The 18,695-nt window shown below is 55.3% G+C and overlaps 1 protein-coding gene across 2 annotated transcripts; it reads left to right on the plus strand.

The window, feature by feature from the left end:
- Positions 1 to 4,340: 4,340 nt before the first annotated feature.
- MEF2D (myocyte enhancer factor 2D) lies at positions 4,341 to 17,430 on the plus strand. 2 transcript variants are annotated; one of them, XM_007457888.1, is made up of 11 exons: positions 4,341 to 4,484; positions 5,111 to 5,314; positions 6,965 to 7,099; positions 7,956 to 8,166; positions 8,385 to 8,441; positions 10,071 to 10,261; positions 10,751 to 10,771; positions 12,025 to 12,154; positions 16,070 to 16,283; positions 16,759 to 17,065; positions 17,374 to 17,430. In XM_007457888.1, the coding sequence occupies exons 1-11, from the start codon at positions 4,431 to 4,433 to the stop codon at positions 17,383 to 17,385; spliced, it is 1,536 nt and encodes a 511-aa protein (XP_007457950.1). In that variant the 5' UTR covers positions 4,341 to 4,430; the 3' UTR covers positions 17,386 to 17,430. The 2 variants fall into 2 exon arrangements, with proteins under 2 accessions (XP_007457950.1, XP_007457951.1); XM_007457889.1 differs by lacking the exons at positions 6,965 to 7,099; positions 17,374 to 17,430 and adding an exon at positions 6,769 to 6,906 and having other exon boundaries at positions 4,428 to 4,484; positions 16,759 to 17,074.
- The last annotated feature ends 1,265 nt before the right edge of the window (positions 17,431 to 18,695 follow it).

An 18,695-nucleotide genomic window follows, 5' to 3' on the forward strand; every position in this document is an offset into this window, starting at 1 on the left:
CCCTAATTGGATAGGAGGGAAGCTTGGACAAGATAGGCCTCCATACCTTGGATAGGGTCAGTTTAGGGTTCATTGTGCCCACCCAGGCCCCAGCCACCCCTTTTTCCAAAGTAAGGGCTGAGTTCTTGCCCCCAAGCTTTCCAAGACTGCAACAGTGTAGAATGGATAGCAGAAGGGGAAAGAGATGAGTACAGACTGAGCCTGCTTTGTAGGAAGGCTCCTGGTTAGATAGGAGGAAGGACTGCCCAAGGTAGGGGCATCTCCTCCTCTGGCAGTGTTGGCACAGGGGTAGGAGTGGCAATGGGGAAGGCGCCATGGGAACATGGAATCATAAAAAGTGCTTTGGGCTACTGGGTATAGATGAGGCCTGGTCTTTTTAACCCTGACTTTGCTCTATCAGAGGATGCTCAGTGGGTCTCTGTGGCTTCCCTGTCTTCTCAGCCCTGATCCCTCTAAAATCCCAGCTCCCCCAGCATGAGGCGGGGGTGGGGGTGGTGGTGTAGGAGATCAGCCAGGGAGCTGGTTGCCAGGTGACAGTTGCCTAAGCAACCCAGTCTTCTCCATCTCCATGTACTCAGGGCTGCTCCTTAGAAGACTTTAGAGTCTCACCCTCTGTACCAACCAACCTGAGGGTAGGGAGGGTTGAGGACTGGAGTAGCAGGGGTAGTTGGAGGGTAGGTGGCGTCCAAACAGACAAGCTGCCGGCGCAGCTGGGAGAGGAAGAGTTCTGTCTCCACAGAGGATAGAGTGGGAGGAGCTGGTCCTGCAACAGAAGTTAGACCAGAAGAAGGACTTCTCACAGGGTCACAGCGATGAAACAGTCCTTTCTTCCTTTCAACAGACATTTCCCAAACCCCTCCTTACACGGGATAGAGTGGTGAAGGATACAGATGTGGTTCCCGCCCTCATGAAGCTTCAGTCTCATAGGGGAGCCAGGCATTAAATAGAAGCACAGAACTGTAATTATTTACAATCATGATAAGTGCTAGAAAGAAAAGAACAAAATATCTGAGAGTCAGTAATCTTGGGGAGAACCAAAGGAATGAAGTTAGATTGTAGGAATGACTTTTCTGAGGCTCGTGAGAGCAAGGAGAGGGATCTCTCCCAACTTCAGGGAAGAGACAGCATTGGCCATAAACTGGTAGAGGTTACCTCTCAGCAAAAATTTGCTGATGAGCAAAAGGTAGCAAGAAGGAGATAGTAAAATGGGAGAGGGATGAAAGGTGGATACTGTGAGCCAGAGGAGGGTGATGGTGACTGCATTTACCAGTCTAGATTGGGGTTTTCAAGGCCAGGCCAGAGAATCCCATTAAAAAAAACCTTCTTCTTGAAAAATTTTAAAAAGCCCTCTTCTTAGCCCTCCCTTGCCCTCAGTGTGCCCTCCCCGCCCCGTTCTCTGCCAAACCCGTACCACTGCAACTCTGGAAAATACAGCCTTTGGATTGCACTGGGAGGCGGGGCAGCCGAACTCCTCGGGCTGGAGCCTTTGCAGTGGCGTGTTTGGCAGAGATCGGGGTCACAGGCAAGGGACGGGGTGGCTAGAGCTAGTTCTGGGTCCAGATATCTGTTCAGCCAACTCAGGGTTGGCTGGGCTGGTGATGGTGATGTCCTAGGGCATGTGTGAGGGTGGACAGTAGGAGGCCCAAGGCCCATGGAGCCCCTTGAGGATAAGGAAGAAGGGAAGAGGGTTTGAAGATTTCTCCCTGGGGAGAGAGAGGGAGGTGTGGAGGGTCCTTCTAGGAGTGGGGAGGGGGCTACATTGTTTTCTGAAGCTACCTGGACAGAGCAGCTCTCTTTCCAGCTGTGCTAGGGAACGCCTGAGGGAAAGTTGTAATGGGAAAAGGTGGGGAGGGATATTCCTGCCTCCTTCCAAGGCCATAGATTCCCTGCCTTCCCTCTCTCCTTCCCTCTATGGCCAAGATGCCAAGGCTGAACTTTGGCATCTACTATGGAACCTTGGGACCCATGGTTGAGTGGATATGTAAAGGCTAGAGAAACTCAGCAGCCACTGGAAATGGGGGCTGGGGAGAGGGTTCCTAATTACAGGTGTCTCTGTCGTCAAACACCCACCCTCTGCCCAGGTTGGTTGTGGGGAGGTGAGAGCCCACCTTCCTGGACTCTGTAGTGGGCCCTCTGGCAGGGACTCTGTGGAAGGGGAACTCTGGAAAGGAGGGCTGGGCTTCTGTGGTCTGGGCTCCTCCCAGGACCCTATCAGAGTGGCTTTAGAAAGCACGGGTTCCACGCCTACTGCCCCTTTCCACCATCTCCCACTATTCCATCTCTGGAATCACAGAGCCAGAAGGGCCCTGGGGTCATCTTGTGCCTCCATCCTGGGCCCTTCCAGTCCCCGGGGGCTCACCCAGCCTGTTTAGGTGCTACCCACACCTGAGGGCATGCACCTTGTCTGGCTCAGGCTGGGCCTCCATCCCTGTGCCTCCTTCCATCCTGTGGTACCTCACTCTGTACAGTGCAGGGCCTCCGTTTCCCTTCCTGGCTCTTTAATTGGAGCTCTTCAGCCAGTGGGCCATGATGGGTTTATAGGTGTACTGAGACAAGGATCCTTCCACCTGGTGCCTGTGTCCCCCTGGCTGCCAGCAGCCTCTTTCCTGTCTGGCACTGGTTCTATATTTTCTCTACATGCTCTGAGTTGAGCAAGGTTGGGAGGCAGTGCTCTTAGACTGAGCTTGGGTTCTAGGCATGCCCCACTCCTCTAGAGCAGGAGTTGGCAAACTGTGACCCATGGGCCAAATCTGGCCATGCCTGTTCTTATAAATCTAGTGTTATTGGGGGCACAGCCACACTCGTTCTTTTAAATGTGTTGTCTACAGCTGCTTTCATGCTACAATGGCAGAGTTGAGTAGTTACAACAGGGACGGTGTGGCCTGCAAAACCTGAAATACTTACTATTTGGCTTCTTTTTTTAAATATTTATTTACCTATTTTTTTTTTTTTTTTTTTTTTCTTTTGCAGTCCGGGGGCCTCTCACTGTTGTGGCCTCTCCCGTTGGGGAGCACAGGCTCCGGACGCTCAGGCTCAGCGGCCATGTTTTTTTTTTTGCTGCAACGGGTCTTAGTTGCGGCACGTGGGATCTTTCGTTGTGGCGCGTGGGCTCCAGAGCACGTGGGCTCTTCGTTGCGGCACACGGGCTCTCTAGTTGAGGTGCGCGAGCTCAGTAGTTGTGGCATGAGGGCTTAGTTGCCCTGCGGCATGTAGGATCTTAGTTCCCCAACCAGGGATCAAACCCACGTCCCCTGCCTTGGAAGGCAGATTCTTTACCACTGGACCACCAGGGAGGTCCCCATTTGGCTTTTCTTTTTCTTTTTTTTTTGAGGTACTCAGGCCTCTCACTGCTGTGGCCTCTCCCATTGCGGAGCACAGGCTCCGGACGCACAGGCTCCGGACGTGCAGGCTCAGCGGCCATGGCTCATGGGGCCCAGCCACTCCGTGGCATGTGGACCCGCGTCCCCTGCATCGGCAGGCGGACTCCCAACCACCGTGCCACCAGGGAAGCCCCCTATTTGGCTTTTTAAAGAAAAAATTTACTGACCTCTGGTGTAGAGGGGTGGTTGGTTGGTTGGTTTGTTTATTTAAAGCAGCAGAATCCTTTCTTCAAAGCAGAAATTTAGGCCAAGGCCCACTGAGTAAAACAGATTGGTGTAGAGGAGCCCCGGTTAAAGGGAGATAGGGGTTCTGCAGCCCAAGCCCTACTTTGGGACTCCAGGCTCCAGGGTTCCATGAGTCTGGTATGAGGACCACTGCTCTAGACCTGCTCTGGTATATTCTTGAGTGAGGGGTGCAGACATACTCCCATTCTGGCAGCAGGTACACCGGGCTAGCTGTTCACAGCCTCGGCGGGTGTTCACTCGGCACGTTCTCTGCACCGGGCTCTGTATGGGAACCACCATCCTAGGCCAGCGGGGCAGCTGGCAAGCCCAGGTGTCTCTGCTCCTGGTGGGCTCTGGGGAGAAGTGAGGGGGTGGGACATTCTCTAAGACCCAGACCCTTAGGAGCCAGGGAGCTCCCTGATTGTGTTCTGTCTGACCTAGAACCTGAGGGCAGCAGTGATGGTGTGGAAGGAGCCTGGAGCAGAGTCCTGGGCCCTGAGTGAATTCCGGCTTGTGCCTGGCTGTGGCATGCCATCACCTCAGGTCGCCACCATTTCCTTAGTTTGTGGACGGGGCTCAGATGCTGCCAGCCTCTCACAGGGGTGCTGTGAGGCTGGCCCGTGTGCCAAAGGAGCAGGCCTGAGGGTTGCCAGGGCTGACAGTCCTCTTGTAACCCTCCCCACCCAGGAGGCTGTACAGAAGGTGTCCCGCAGACCATGAACTGAGTGCTGGTCCGAGACTGTTCATGAGCACAGTGTAAGGTGTGCCGAGACCCGCCACCCAGCTATCCCCTCCCCTCCCCGGCAGTGAAGATCCCCGGAAAAGATGGGGAGGAAAAAGATTCAGATCCAGCGAATCACCGATGAGCGGAACCGACAGGTGAGGGGATCCGGGAGCTTCACGGAGTGGATGAGTGCAGGGAGCAGGCCTCTGCCTCCACTCCACTTCCAGCCACTCCAAGAAGGCTTCCCGGAAGAAGGGGGCTCTGGAGTTTGTTATGGAAGGGCAAGGGCTAAGTTGGGAGAAGAGGAATCCCCACCTCCCTGCAGCTCTTAGGACCCTGTGCCCTAGAACCCCAAGACTCATCTGCTGCTGCAACCAGGCAGACCTGAGCCCCTACCATATGCAATATGCAAACCTCAGGCCTCACCCAGGCACTTCCCCTTTCCCAAGATGAATCCTTCCCCTCCTCCTACCCCAAGGGAAGAGCCTGGAAGCTCTTCTGTTCTCCCTCCCTAACCTCTTTATAGCCCCCAGCACAGAGGTGTCCCGTGGATAGGGAGTTCTGTCCATCTGAATTTCTCTGCTTTCAGTGAATTGGCCCTGGGCTGTGTCTTGGCCATGTGTTGGCAGAGGGTTGCTGGCCTGTTCCTTGCCCAGACCAGGGGCTCCTCAGAACAGGGTTACCCTAAGGCAGCGGCTGGCTATGTCCAGCTCCCTGTAGGTGGGACTTCTGGGCAGACCTTGACTGAGCCAGACCTGGCCGCCCACACGCCCACCTACAGGTGACATTCACCAAGAGGAAGTTCGGGCTGATGAAGAAGGCGTACGAGCTGAGCGTGCTCTGTGATTGCGAGATCGCGCTCATCATCTTCAACCACTCCAACAAGCTGTTCCAGTACGCCAGCACGGACATGGACAAGGTGCTGCTCAAGTACACGGAGTACAATGAGCCGCACGAGAGCCGCACCAACGCCGACATCATCGAGGTGGGCCCACGCACGCGGACCCCACCCCCACCTGCAACTGCACACCCCGTGCCCATGCATCATGCACACTTGGACCTCCCCGTGCACACACACATGTACACCTGCCCCTTGAAGCCCCCTCACCTGTGCGCACACACATATAAACCCACATCCTCTTCTACAAACCCCGGGCCCGAGAAGGAAGGAGGGCAGTGAGGTAGATGTCAGATGGGGCTGCCCACCCAGCCCAGTCCCACCCCAGCCCTCTCTGAGCCGCTTTCTTCATGTCTGTCAGGCACAACATGACATCTCTGCTCTGTCTGCTCTCAAATTCTCTCTCTTTCTCTCTCTTTCCTTCCTTCTCCATCTTTTGATATGCTCCTGCATCTGACTCTTCCTTTCTCTGTCTCCCTCTTTGTTTCCATCTCTGCTGCTCTGTCTCTGTCCCTTTGTGGGTCCCTGTGGCTCTATTTTCTGTTTCAAAGAGAGCTGACATTGTAAACCATTAAAGGACGTGGGCTTTGGAATCCAGCTCTGGCCTTTACTGGCTGTGTGGCCTTGGGCAGGTGGTTTCGCTTCCCAGAGCCTTGGTGCCCACCTCCACGAAATGGGGCCAGTGCCTGCTTTGAAGGGTGTTGTGTGAATTGAATGAGACAGCCCAGTTCCTGCTTCTCACACTGGGGGTACGGGACCTGTGCTGATGAAGGGTGCCTGGGAAGCCACAGGCCTGCCTTCCTGGAGCGAGACTTCCACTCCACAGATGTGGAAGAAATTCTTTTATTTTTATATTAGAGAAAACAGATTTACTCTAGACAAGAATGTAAAATTCACATTCATTTTCAAGACAAAACAAGCATCTGTGAAGATGTTTTGAGCGTGGAGAGGTCAGCTTTGGGGTCTCCTCCACACCACCAGGTGTGCATCCCGTACTTTGTGTGGGTGCGTGGGAGAAGCTGTGGCCTTTGCTCGAGGACAGCGTACAAGGTGGTACGTGGTAGGAACTCAGTAGATGCAAAGAAATGTTTTGTCTTTCTCCCTCTTATTCTTCTACCTCTCTGTCTCCATTTCAATTTCTCTTTCCCCTTCTTCTTTTAAGCAGAGCCCAGGAATTGAGCCGGGCAAAGTCAGCCCTGACTGCCTTGCACTGGCGAGCGCTCTGTGCCTGCTGTCCACCTAAGGGTAGACAGGCACAGGCTGGCTCTGGGTACCAGCCCCTCAGCTCATCCCCCAGAAACCCCCCACCCCACCTGTCACCTTGGAAGCACATGTCCCTGTGCCGGCTGCATTCCCTGGGTTAGGCCCACCTTCCACGTGACCCTGTATTCTGACGCCTCCCCCACCAACCACACAGTCACACAGTGCCCTAGTGGAGAGTCTTAGGGAAGGGCTGGAAGGAACGCCAGGGAGGCGGGGTGTGGGGGGGGTCGGGGCTGGGAGGACCCTCACCCCTGCTGACGGTAGTGGTGCGGTTACAGACCCTGAGGAAGAAGGGCTTCAACGGCTGCGACAGCCCAGAGCCCGACGGGGAGGACTCACTGGAACAGAGCCCCCTGCTGGAGGACAAGTACCGGCGCGCCAGCGAGGAGCTCGACGGGCTCTTCCGGCGCTATGGGGTGAGCCCCACTCACTCTCTCTCTGTTGGCCCCCCCCTTCCGGCCCCTTCCCCCCCAGGCGCTGCACAAGAAGCACAGGGAATGTGAGAGCCCTGAGGTGGACGAGGTGTTTGCCCTGACCCCCCAGACGGAGGAGAAATATAAAAAGATAGACGAGGAGTTTGATAAAATGATGCAGAGTTATAGACTGGCCGTGAGTAGTCGCTTGGAGGAGAGCCTCCCTGTGGTGCATGGTGTGGCTTCGCGCCCCGGCCCGGCCCTCGGCTGCCTCTGATGGATGTTCTGCTCTGAGCCATGCTGGGGCTATTGGTGACCACTGAGGAACCTCTGATGTTGGTCGTGATAAACCCGTGACCCTTGCTGAGACTCATCTTGGATGGAGCATAAGCCGGGAGAGGCCTGGAGCGTCCCCCTCACCAGCAAGAAGTGTGTAGATGATCTGAGATCCTTAGATGACAGGAAAGTAGAGAATGTGCTCTTTGCCCAGATTTGTTCTGGGGAGAGGCCCCTTTGGGCCTGCTCTGACACCCCCAGCCCAAGATACTCAATAGCACTGTCAAGGGGAGGCAGAGACTCCTCCTGAAGGGGAAGGCAGTGAGGTGGGTGAACGCCCTCTGCAGCAGGCAGACGGATGAGAGGCAACAAGTGAGGTGACGCCCCGACCCACGCACTCATCCGTAACAGCTGTGTGTGTGAGTTTGGGTCTGTACTCAGGGCCTCTAACCTGCTCTCTGTGTGTCCTGCCTGGCTGAGGACTAACCCACCTCCGCTAGGGGGGTTCCAGGTGTCCCCGGGCCTCTCTGCAGTGAGCAGAGCCTTCTTCTCATTCTCTGGGCCAGAGCTGGATCCCAAAGCACTCCAACCAGCATACTTCCTTGGTGGGGGTGGCAGGCATGACTCCAGGGGGTTCCAGAGCAGAGAGATGGAGCTACTGGCCCAAGGACCCACAGCCCAGAGGCTAGAGGAACCCTGGCCTGCCCTCCCAGGCAAAGTGAGTCCAGGGTAAGGGATCACCCTGGCCTGACCCTGCCTCTCCATCTTCTGTCTAGTCAGCTGTCCCGGCCCCCAACTTTGCCATGCCCGTCACGGTGCCCGTGTCCAATCAGAGCTCACTGCAGTTCAGCAATCCCAGCGGCTCCCTGGTCACCCCTTCCCTGGTGACGTCATCCCTCACGGACCCACGGCTCCTGTCCCCCCAGCAGCCAGCACTACAGAGGAACAGTGTGTCTCCCGGCCTGCCCCAGCGGCCAGCCAGCGCAGGTAAGTGATCTGATAGGTGGGTAGGTGACGTGGCAGTGAGGTGTGGTGAGACTTTGGGATTCCATTTTCCACGGTGACTATTTCCCTTCACCCACCACAGCACTCTCCCACGTATATGGTTCCAGAGGGAAGGGAGTGTGACTCCCAGTGAGTCCAGTTCCCAGGACTCACTCTGGAAGAGGCTGTCCTGTCGGCTTATGGTTCTCTTTTTCCTCCAGGGGCCATGCTGGGGGGAGACCTCAGCAGTGCTAACGGAGCCTGCCCCAGCCCTGTCGGTAAGTAAAGCTGCCCTTCTGCCTGGGGAGGGCCAGGGTCTGCCTGCTCGGTGGCCTCAGGTGTTCCAGGGACCGAGAGTGGCCTAGATTAGGGGAGAGGAAGATCCCAGGGCCTGAGCTGGATGTAGTGTCTGAGGATTTTTAAGCCTCTGGATTTTTTTGTCTGTAGCAGTGATTGGTGTGGATGATTGGCAGAGATGTAGGCTCAGGGAATTCTGGGCAAACTCTGACCAACATTTCCAGTTGGAAGACAGGTTCCAGATTTTTCCAGTTCAGTAGCGGGGGGCGTCTGGTTGGGATCTGGAAGATACGAATATCTGACATTGGCGACAGATAAGAGGCACAGACTTAACACGCACTTACACACGTACGGACATTTTCTCACCCTTATGGAAATATCCAGACATTAGAGGTGCACTTGTAAGCACACGTCTATGAACCACAGAAGAAAGACAGCTCGCTCCATGCCACCCCGCCCCCCCAGCAGCTGACAGCCCCTCCTGCCCTGTGCCGTTGTCCGGCTGGTGACTGTGACTTCGAATGTCACCATTGACGTCACCCCAACATTCCTGCCGTTCCCGGAGTGATCCAGGAATTGGGATGGAGGCAGCCACACACTTGCAGGGAAGCAGTGTGCTCTCAGGGCCGAGGGCGAGGTGATCACTTCTGACGTTGGGCACCCCCACATCTCTGGGTTTTAGAGTTCCCCAGCTTGGCCCCAGGAGCCACGTACTACCTCCTTGGCAGCAGTTGTGTGTGGGGGCAATGGGTGAATACCCCTCCCCCTCCAAGGAAGGGTCCAGTGAAGTGCCTGCAGACCTTAAGGGAACGGGGATACTTCTAGGCCCTCGAGCGCAACACGTAGAAAGTGGTTGTGTGGCCCTGGAGAAGGCATCGCACCTCTCCAAACCAGCAGTTGGCAGGTGTTTCCTCGTCTGTAAATAGGGCTAATGATACATGTCCTGTCCGTCTTGCAGGGTTAGTGTGAGGATTAAATACGATGATACACACGTGTGAAGGCCCTGTGTTGGTTATGGAGTGTGGAACAAATGTAAAAGATGGTTATTCTGCTTGTTATTACCAGTCTAATTTTGGTGGCAGCTATGTCATCAGTCCCCCAGTTCCAGTAACACCAGCACTGCAAGTGAGTGGCTCGTCTTTTTCCCAGAGCTACAGGCATCTTGTCACATGCTTATCCAAATCACAGCATCCCAAGCTCAAGGCAAGGGGAGCAGTCTGAGTGGTTGATTTGCCCTCGTGACCGGGATCCACACTGAGTCTCAACTTCCAGGCTGCCACCCTTCTCCAACCTGCGTTATTGTGGGCCCAGTTGGGGGCAGGTGCTGGACGTCCTGTCGTTGGAGACCAGCTCCTACTACCCAGTCCCATCACATGTAGCTTAGAGGCAGGGGGATGAACCCGATGACTGAGGAGTAAGGAGTGTTCTCCCCTTACTCCCAAGACCAGGGTGGTTTTAGGGGAAAATGAGAGAACTCAGTAGCCACTCAAAGTCTGAACATGGCTTTGAGAAGTTCTGGGTGACAGGAGTATTGGTTTGGGAGCAGTTAACAGGGCTAAGTGGTGGGTCCACTTTTTTCCTTTTACCCCCTCATCTCTTCACCTTTCCAGGGAATGGCTACGTCAGTGCCCGGGCTTCCCCTGGCCTCCTCCCCATGGCCAACGGCAACAGCCTAAACAAGGTCATCCCTGCCAAGTCTCCGCCCCCACCCACCCACAGCGCCCAGCTTGGAGCCCCCAGCCGCAAGCCTGACCTGAGGGTCATCACTTCCCAGGGAGGAAAGGGGTTAATGCATCATTTGGTGAGTGGGGTGTCTGGACCGAGGGCCAGGGACTGGGGAATGGGAGAGTGCAGAGCAGTAGGGTGGGAGGACAGAGCCGACCTCTAGCAGGAGAGAGAACCAGCGGTTAGGACTTCCCTAGAGAGATCATGGAATCGTGACTTTTTATGAGCTCTTCCTTCCCGAAGGGCCTTCCAAGAGGTTGGAGCACAGAAGTACCAGTCCTAAGGTTAGTAAAAAGGGACAGGAGGTGGGAGAGAAGGTTCCCTGAAGATGATAGGAGGGTGATCAGAGGGATGAGGATTAGGCTGTGAGGGTTTCCTAACTGGTGGGCATTGGGATATAGCATCTTCTGGAAATCAGGACAGTGAAGAGCTCTGCCCTCCTAGGCTGGAGAGCCATCCTGCTCCGATGCAAAGAGGTGGATGGCATGGCTGTGGTGGCAGGGGCGTGAGGGGAGGGCAGGGGCCAGAGACTGAACCATCCCCTTGGTTTTATTTCTGCTCCCAGACTGAGGACCATTTAGATCTGGTAAGTGAGGCTATGAGATGTTTGCTGTGGCTTTAAATTCTGGGTTAGCCCATTGCTCTGCGGTCCCCCAGCATGGAGTATGTGTGTGCCTTTGTCCTTTTGCCTGTGTGTGTAGTGTGTGGTGTTTGTTTATCTGGTTATTTGCCAAGAGCTATGCTCAGTGCCAAGTGGGATGCAGAGATGAACGGGGTGGGGGCGAGGGGTTCAATGCATATGTATGTACCTGAGTGTCCATTTATGTTTTCATGGGATGTTGCATTCATGCAGACACACCTGTGTGTGTGTGTGTGTGTGTGTGTGCACGCATGCACGTGCACCAGCGGAGTGGGCCTGCCTCAGGCCTCAGAGGTCCCATCTCAGTGTATCTCTGGGTGCCTGGATTAGGCTCTTGGACTGAGGGTTGGACTGCGTTTGCCCTCTGACTCTACTCATGCCCACCCAGGACAGGGACCTCCTTAGGAGGGATGCCAGCTGGACAGGAAAATCGGTTTTCTAGGGAAAGCTGAGGCCCAAGGCAAGGCCAGAGTTTTCCTTGGTCAGGGGCTTCCCTGCTTCCCTCTCTCCTGGTGCTCCCTCCTGCAGGCAGCCTGTCTTACAGACACTCAGAGGCATACGCAGCACTCTTCCTCTGTCACACATATACATGCTTACATCCTCACCCTCAGCCAGGAGTGGGGCGGGGGCTCCTCCCTCCCGAACTCCCTGACGGGAGGCCAGAGAGGCTGGAAAAGGCAGGCAGGCTTTGGCGGCCAACACAGCGGCAGTTACGGCCCCAGCGTGGAGTTGGAATAAACAAGTGACTCAGCGGCAGATGGAGCTGACAGCCCCACACACGTGTGTGCATACACGCAGGCACACGCCACGCCAGGCCCTGCCTTCCCCTCACAGATGCCAGCACACTTCTGCCAGGGCGTGTGCTGCAGTGTGACAGATGGAGGGTAGACTCTAGGGGGACTAACCAGGAGAAGAATGGAGACAGGGCCCATGGCTGGTGTTGGGGCCCCAGGGCCAGCATATGTACTTTCCTTTTCTCATGTGTGTAGGCGTCAGTGAATCTGTGTGTGCATGTCTCTCTCCATGGATCTCAGTGTCTCTGTGAATGCACCAGTGTTTGTGTGTCTGCGGTGCCTTCATGCTGAGGCATCCCTCCTGGGCCTTGAGATTCAGGGACGCCAGCTTGTCCTTGGAATTGGGGGCCTGGATAAAGCAGCCCTCCCATTTGCCACCTCTTGACAGACTCTTTTCTCCTGCAGAACAATGCCCAGCGCCTTGGGGTCTCCCAGTCTACCCACTCGCTCACCACCCCAGTGGTTTCCGTGGCAACACCGAGTTTACTCAGCCAGGGCCTCCCCTTCTCTTCCATGCCCACCGCCTACAACACAGGTGAGTGTTCATGTGACATGTAGCTGTGTGCACTTGGCCTTGGGGCACAGGAGGGACCAGAGAAGGAACACGAGGTATTCTCTGGGGGATGCCCCCATCTGAGGAGGGCCATTGATTTGGGGTAGCCCCTACCTAATTAAGGTTGCCAGGTTTAGCAAATAGTAACATCGGATGCCATTCACATGGTGATGGTGTTACTGCAACTGTCTCAAAGACATACTTGTGCAAAAATTATTCATTGTTTTGTCTGAAAATCAAATTTAAGTGGGTATGAGTATCCCTTATTTTTAAATAGGACCTAATGGAGAGGGAAAGCCCTGTCCTTGGGGAGCTCCCATCCGAGGTGGGTTGAGCAGCTGGGTGACTCGGGCTGACCAGGGTCGTGGAGTGGGGAGGGGAGCATATGCCGAGTTCAGCAAGGCTTCCTGGAGAAGAAAGAAGGAATGAGAGAGAGAGACAGGGAGGCTGAGGAGACCCGAGAGGAAGCATGGTCAGGAAGATTTATCCTGCTTCCTGGGAAAGCCAAGTAGGGACTCCAGGGCGGGGCGGAGGAGGAAGAGGGGGGTCTCTCACCCTGATGTTGGCTTGGTGGAATGATGAGGGGGAAAGGGAGGAGGAGGTCTGATGAAAGTGAGGGAGGGGAGCTGAAGGTGAAGAGTCACTTGGAGACATGGGAGAGACCTCTGGGTAGAAAAATTCAGAAGGGACACCCAGTGCTTGGGCCGTCCTGGGTCCCCAGGGCTGTCCTGGCCTCTGTCACCCACTCACACCCTCCCAGGAACAGTCTGTGACATTTTCAGCCATCCTTGCCTGCATTCCAAGCTGCTGTGTCAGGAAGGACTTCCCAGTGCGGAAATGCCTTGTCACCTTGTTTCAGAGCATCGATGTGGCTGAGAACCTGGTCTGTTTCTCCCACTGAAGAGGCTTCTGATGCTCCCCAGCTTTTCTCACCTGTGAATGGCTTGCATCAGGGCTGTTCTGTGGTGAGATCAGACTAGACCAAAAGACCCCTAAACTTCTACCCACTCCCCAAGCCCACATTCCAGAGTTGAACCATGCTAGGTAGGTCCCAGACACCAGTACAAATACCCACAAAATCCCACCTCTTCCTGTGTGTAAAAATCCAGAACCCAACCCTGTGTGTGGGAAAGCCCTTCGGGGCAGGTAAGAGAGCTGGAGGAACTGCCTCGTGTTGAGAGGCCAGACCCTGGCCTGTGGGTCGGTGTCCAGGTTTTATCACCTGGGTGTCTTGTGAAGTCCCTCGTCCCTTGTGTGTGCTCCCATATGTGTACCCACTCCCAAGTTATCATGTCCTGGGGCAGCTTCAGAGAGGACTGCTTCAGATGGCCGCACCTTCGGGGGCCAGTAGGAGCTCTCATCTGTGAGTTGTGGGTGGACAGGAGGTCTCTGAGGCCCTTCTAGCCCTACCAGTGGGGGCGGTTGGTAGAGGGCAGCACAGGCCACTTTTCAGGAGCTGCTGTTTATTTGGGAATCCCATGGTGGTGGTTTCCTGCCATCTTCTCAGGTCCTCCACCAGTCTCTGTGAAGCAGGAGGCAGGTTAGTGGGTGTCAGTGAACCTGCGACAGGCGCTCAGCAAGGCCAGACTTTAGACTCTATTTGTCAGTCTGGTGTGAAAGCAGATTCTGACCCTGGGCCTGCCGTTGGAGCCCTGCTGGGAAGTGTTTGGGCTTTCTCACATCCTTTCAGAAACCAAGGGCTCCAGTTCCTCTTGCTGCAGGAGTAGTTAAGCAGACCTCGGTTTAAACAGCAGGTGTTTTCAGGTGACCCTACATACATAAACAAATCCCCAGTGAACACATTGCTGTTTAGTTGTTCACTATTTTACAGTGCTTGGCCCCAGTCCAAGTTCTGGCTGGGGGTGAGCTGCCTGTGGTAATATCATGGATAAGGGACGCACCTGGCCCCTTGTTGACACTGGCTGCAGAGGTCTGGCTTGGTCGCTCTAGGAGGAGACCCAGGGGCCTGCTGGGGAGCCAGATCTCCAGGTAGACAGGGCTGGAGTGTGGTGGGAAAGTGCAAGACTGGGGTTTGAGTCCCTACCATTCACTGGCTGGGGGACATTGGGCAACACTGCACTGTTCAGGGTTGGTTTCCTTGTTTGTAAAATGAATGTTGTAAATAGTTGGTCCTAGGGGCCGCTGTCTGCCCTTGGTCTGCTTTTTAAACGTAAGCATCTCAAAACTCCTGGCTAATTAACATTGTTATGAGACCAGAGGCAAGCGTGGACCATCTATAGAGTGAGATTTAAAGGTAATAAAAGAAGCCTGGGGTCATGTCTTAGCTCTGCCATTGGCTTTCTCTGTGACCTGGGGAGAGTTCTTCAAACTTGAGGCTGCAGTCGCCTCATTTGTAAATTAATAATAACAGCAGGTAAATCTTTTGATTATTTATCATGTGCCAGACACTGTTCTACATGCTTCGTGTGTATTAACGTGCTCAGTCCTCATAGCAGCTGAGTGATGCAGGCAGGACTATTGCCTCCAGTTTATGGACAGACTAAGTAACTCGCCGAAGGAAGCATGGACTGTAAGTGGAGGTGGCCAGGAAGTTTGACCCCATCGCTCATGCCCTTCACCTTACCGTTCTGTTGCACAGATAATCCTGTCTTCCCTGCGTAAAGACAGAGGGCTGGAGCAGATGGCCCCTCAAGTAGGAGCACGTGGTGTAGCATTGGGAAGACTGGTGGGTGTGCCCTCCTCATCACACCGCGGTGCAGTCAGCCTGTGTTCCTCAGGGAAGGCATTTTCTAAAGTGTCCCAAACAGGCTGCGGCATGAAACATAACAGAGCTGTGTAAATTGTGAAACATTTCATGGTTCTGTTTGTTCTGTGACAGTGCAAACATCACAGATTCTTCATTAAGACAGAAATTTTGAAAACGAGTGCCACCTCATGGGGAAATCCGCCAGAACCTTGGCCAGTTGCACCGCAGGCCTGTTTCGCTCAGAGCCCCTCTGCTCTTGTAGGCCCTTCTGGGCAGCAGATGTGCGTCCTCTGTGTTTGTGGGCACAGCATCCCGAACGCTTGCTGCTACCTATTCCTACCTGTTTTATGTGTTGACAGTCTTCAGGAGACTCAGGGACTTTTGAGGAAGGTGGAATGGTAGTTACAGTCATTTGCTTCAGATGTGCCATTCACCTAGCATTTCCCACCATTCCCCTCTAATCTCAGAAAGGCTCTTGAAGACTTGGCAGTTGAAGAGATGACAATTAGACATATATTAGACCTTCCCTACCTACCTTTTTCCCCTTCTTTTTAATTTTTTAAAAATTTATTTATTTATATTTTTAATTTTGCCTGCTTTGGGTTTTCGCTGCCGCGCGCGGGCTTTCTCTAGTTGCGGTGAGCGGGGGCTACTCTTCGTTGCAGTGCGCGGGCTTCTCATTGCGGTGGCTTCTCTTGTTGCAGAGCACGGGCTCTAGGCGCGCGGGCTTCAGTAGTTGTGGTGCGCGGGCTCAGTAGTTGTGGCGCACGGGCTTAGCTGCTCCTCGGCATGTGGGATCTTCCCAGACCAGGGCTGGAACCCATGTCCCCCGCCTCGGCAGGCAGATTCTTAACCACTGCGCCACCAGGGAAGTTCCTCGCCTTCTTTTTTAAAATTGACATTCTAAAAGTGGTACCTACACACGGTTAAAAAAAAAAAAAAGTTAAACACTATTTTAAAAAACACCTCTCTTTGCATCCTGTTAAAAAACAGCACCTCGTGGTTATTAAGATTTGCGTTTCTTTGGGTGCCATCTTCACTGAATTTGTACCGGCATATTTGATTATTCACATCTGTTGTTAACAAGTCCCCCCAGCCTGATAGTCCTGGAGGCGGCTCCCCCATGGGAGCCTCGGTCCTCTCTCCCACTGCAAGAAGCTCACCCGCACTTTCTTCCCCACCCCATGCAGATTACCAGTTGACCAGTGCAGAGCTCTCCTCCTTACCGGCCTTCAGTTCGCCTGGGGGGCTGTCGCTAGGCAGTGTCACCGCCTGGCAGCAGCCGCCGCAGCCGCAGCAGCCGCCGCAGCCCCAGCCGCAGCCGCAGCCCCAGCCTCCCCAGCAGCCCCAGCCGCCACCTCAGCAGCAGCCCCACCTGGTCCCTGTGTCCCTCAGCAACCTAATGTGAGTCCCGGGGGATGCCCCACCAGTGTTGGGGAAGGGGGAGCTGAGGGGTGGGAAGAGGAGGGGCCTCTTGAGAGCTGAGATCCCTTTGAGGTTGTCTGTCATCAGTGGACAGCACGTAAGCCACTAAGTGGCAGCCCTGGAGTCCCCTGTCAAGGCCTGGGAGAGCCATCCTGAGCCTTTCCCCCAGCCAGCCCGGGCTTGTGGTGGGGTGTGGGGCCCTCCTGGCTCTGCAGAAGATGACATGGGATGGAAGACAACTCACGTGACTTCTATCCCTTCTTTTCCCTTCACTTGGCCCTCTCTCTCTCCTGCCGCCTCTGTCTCCATCCACTTGCTTCACCTCACCCCCAACCCCCATCCTCTCACTTTCTGTCCTCTCTCACTCCCTGTCGTGTGACCTCCCATCACTTTTTCTGTCCCTCACCTCCTCTATTTCTGTCCCCTGTACTCCATGCCCACTGCCTGTTTCCAGCCCCAGCAGCCCCTTGCCCCACGTGGGTGCTGCCCTCACGGTCACCACCCACCCCCACATCAGCATCAAGTCGGAACCAGTGTCCCCAAGCCGTGAGCGCAGCCCTGCGCCTCCCCCTCCAGCTGTGTTTCCGGCTACCCGCCCTGAGCCTGGTGATAGTCTCAGCAGCCCGGCTGGGGCCTCCTATGAGACGGGGGACCGGGATGATGGACGGGGAGACTTCGGGCCCACACTGGGCCTGCTGCGCCCAGCCCCAGAGCCTGAGGCTGAGGGCTCAGCTGTGAAGAGGATGCGGCTCGATACTTGGGTACTGTAGCATCACCCCTCCGGTCTGCCACTGTCTGCTACACCCAGGGACTGGCCCATATGCCCCTAGCCCGTCTCATCTCCCACCTAAGAGGTGGCCAGCTAGCCCTTCCATCAGCCCTTATGGGGCAGCACGGACACCCTTTCACCCCTGCCAAAGGCCCATCTCCCCTCCCTCCAGCATCAGTCCTTCTGCTCGATGACCTGCCACTAGAATCCTGGCCCTACTGGGAGAGGGACGTGGGGGGCACATACCCCGGAGCCTGGGCCACGCCCTCACACCCCCTTCTCCATCTCCTCTCTTCACAGACATTAAAGTGACGGTTCCCACTCCCCTCCTCTCAGCCTCCCTGATGAAGAGTTGACAATCTCACCGCCCACCCCTCCCTGTCCTGGGCTCCTCCCGCTCGACCCCCACTTCCTTTCTTGTGCTCTGTGTCCTGTTGACGGTTACATTTGTGTATAATTATTATTATATTATTATTATATTTTTTTTAATTTGGATTCTCGCTTTGGAGAGGGGGATGCTCCCATCCCCTCTTTCTGCACCCCCCACCAGTTTCACTGGCTGGGGGGCTCTTTTTTGCGGGAAGGGGGGGACACTTTGCACGTTGTACACATATGCTGCAGGAGGGGGTGGGGGGCCCGATAGGCCTTGGGAAAGGACAGGTGCCGAGCCCTGCATGCGGGGCCCTCCCACCCCATCCCCCAGACAGAGGGAAATAACCAAAAACTACCAGACAACAAAAACCCCTTACAATAGACTGAAACCCCAAAGTCGGCCTCATGGGTGGTTTCGTGTTTCAGGGGGAAAGTGAGGCAGAGGTTCTGAAGAAGGTCTCTGCTGCTCGGCTGTTCCTATGGCCACAGGCACATGGGGTAGAACACCCAAACCTGGGCTCCAGAGGCCCCTGCACACACACCACACACTCTCAACTGATTCTCGTGTGATCTGCACCTCCAAGGTGTGCGGGTGCTGGCTGAGGTTTGGGGCTGGGAAGGCTGCCTGGGAATCGAGGCTGGAGGGGAGGGGCTTGAGGTGGGGCCCCTATGAAGCACAGTTGGAGAGAAAGACAGAGAGCCATGAGGAGAGCGCTGAGGAGGGGCAGAAGGGCTGGGGCAGGGGGTGAATTGGGGGCCCCCTCCCTTCCCCGGCACTTTCTCTAAGATACACAGTGCAATAGCTCCCCGTCCCTCAGTTGACACCAGCCCTGTAAAGCTGGCCACAAAGCGCAGGGAGAACTGGGGAGAGTGAAGTGGCTCAGCAGGAGGTGTCCTCAGGCACCCCGGGGTGCCTGAGGACTGGAAACCCTTGCATCCAGGGACTAGCGTGAGTGAGGGGACTCGCTCTTCCTTGCACGTACACATCCCCAGAGGAGTGGACATTGGGGTGGTGTTTGAGGGTGGGAGAGGGGATGGAGGAGGTCCACAAAAGGCCTGCCTCCCTTCTTTCCTCCTCGGCCCCTCTCCCCAGCCCTCCTCCCAGCTCCTTCCGCTCCTGACCCCACCTCCCTGCTCTTGGCGCCCTCATTGTCTCGCTACCTCCTGTCCCACCACCCCCAGGCCGCATCCCACCTTCTGTCTTGGCTACTGTAATTGTAAATAGCAACCTTTGGAAAACGTTAGCAGTG

This window comes from Lipotes vexillifer, unplaced genomic scaffold (assembly GCF_000442215.2).
Source record: "Lipotes vexillifer unplaced genomic scaffold, Lipotes_vexillifer_v1.1 scaffold238, whole genome shotgun sequence".
Taxonomy (NCBI): Eukaryota; Metazoa; Chordata; class Mammalia; order Artiodactyla; family Lipotidae; genus Lipotes; species Lipotes vexillifer.

Bases quoted from the DNA above. Each gene is read 5' to 3' on its own strand.
- MEF2D (XM_007457888.1), top strand. From the start codon at position 4,431: ATGGGGAGGAAAAAGATTCAGATCCAGCGAATCACCGATGAGCGGAAC. The intron at 5,315-6,964 runs GTGGGCCCACGC...CTTCCCCCCCAG, and splicing joins CCAACGCCGACATCATCGAG to GCGCTGCACAAGAAGCACAG. The intron at 12,155-16,069 runs GTGAGTGTTCAT...CACCCCATGCAG, and splicing joins GCCCACCGCCTACAACACAG to ATTACCAGTTGACCAGTGCA.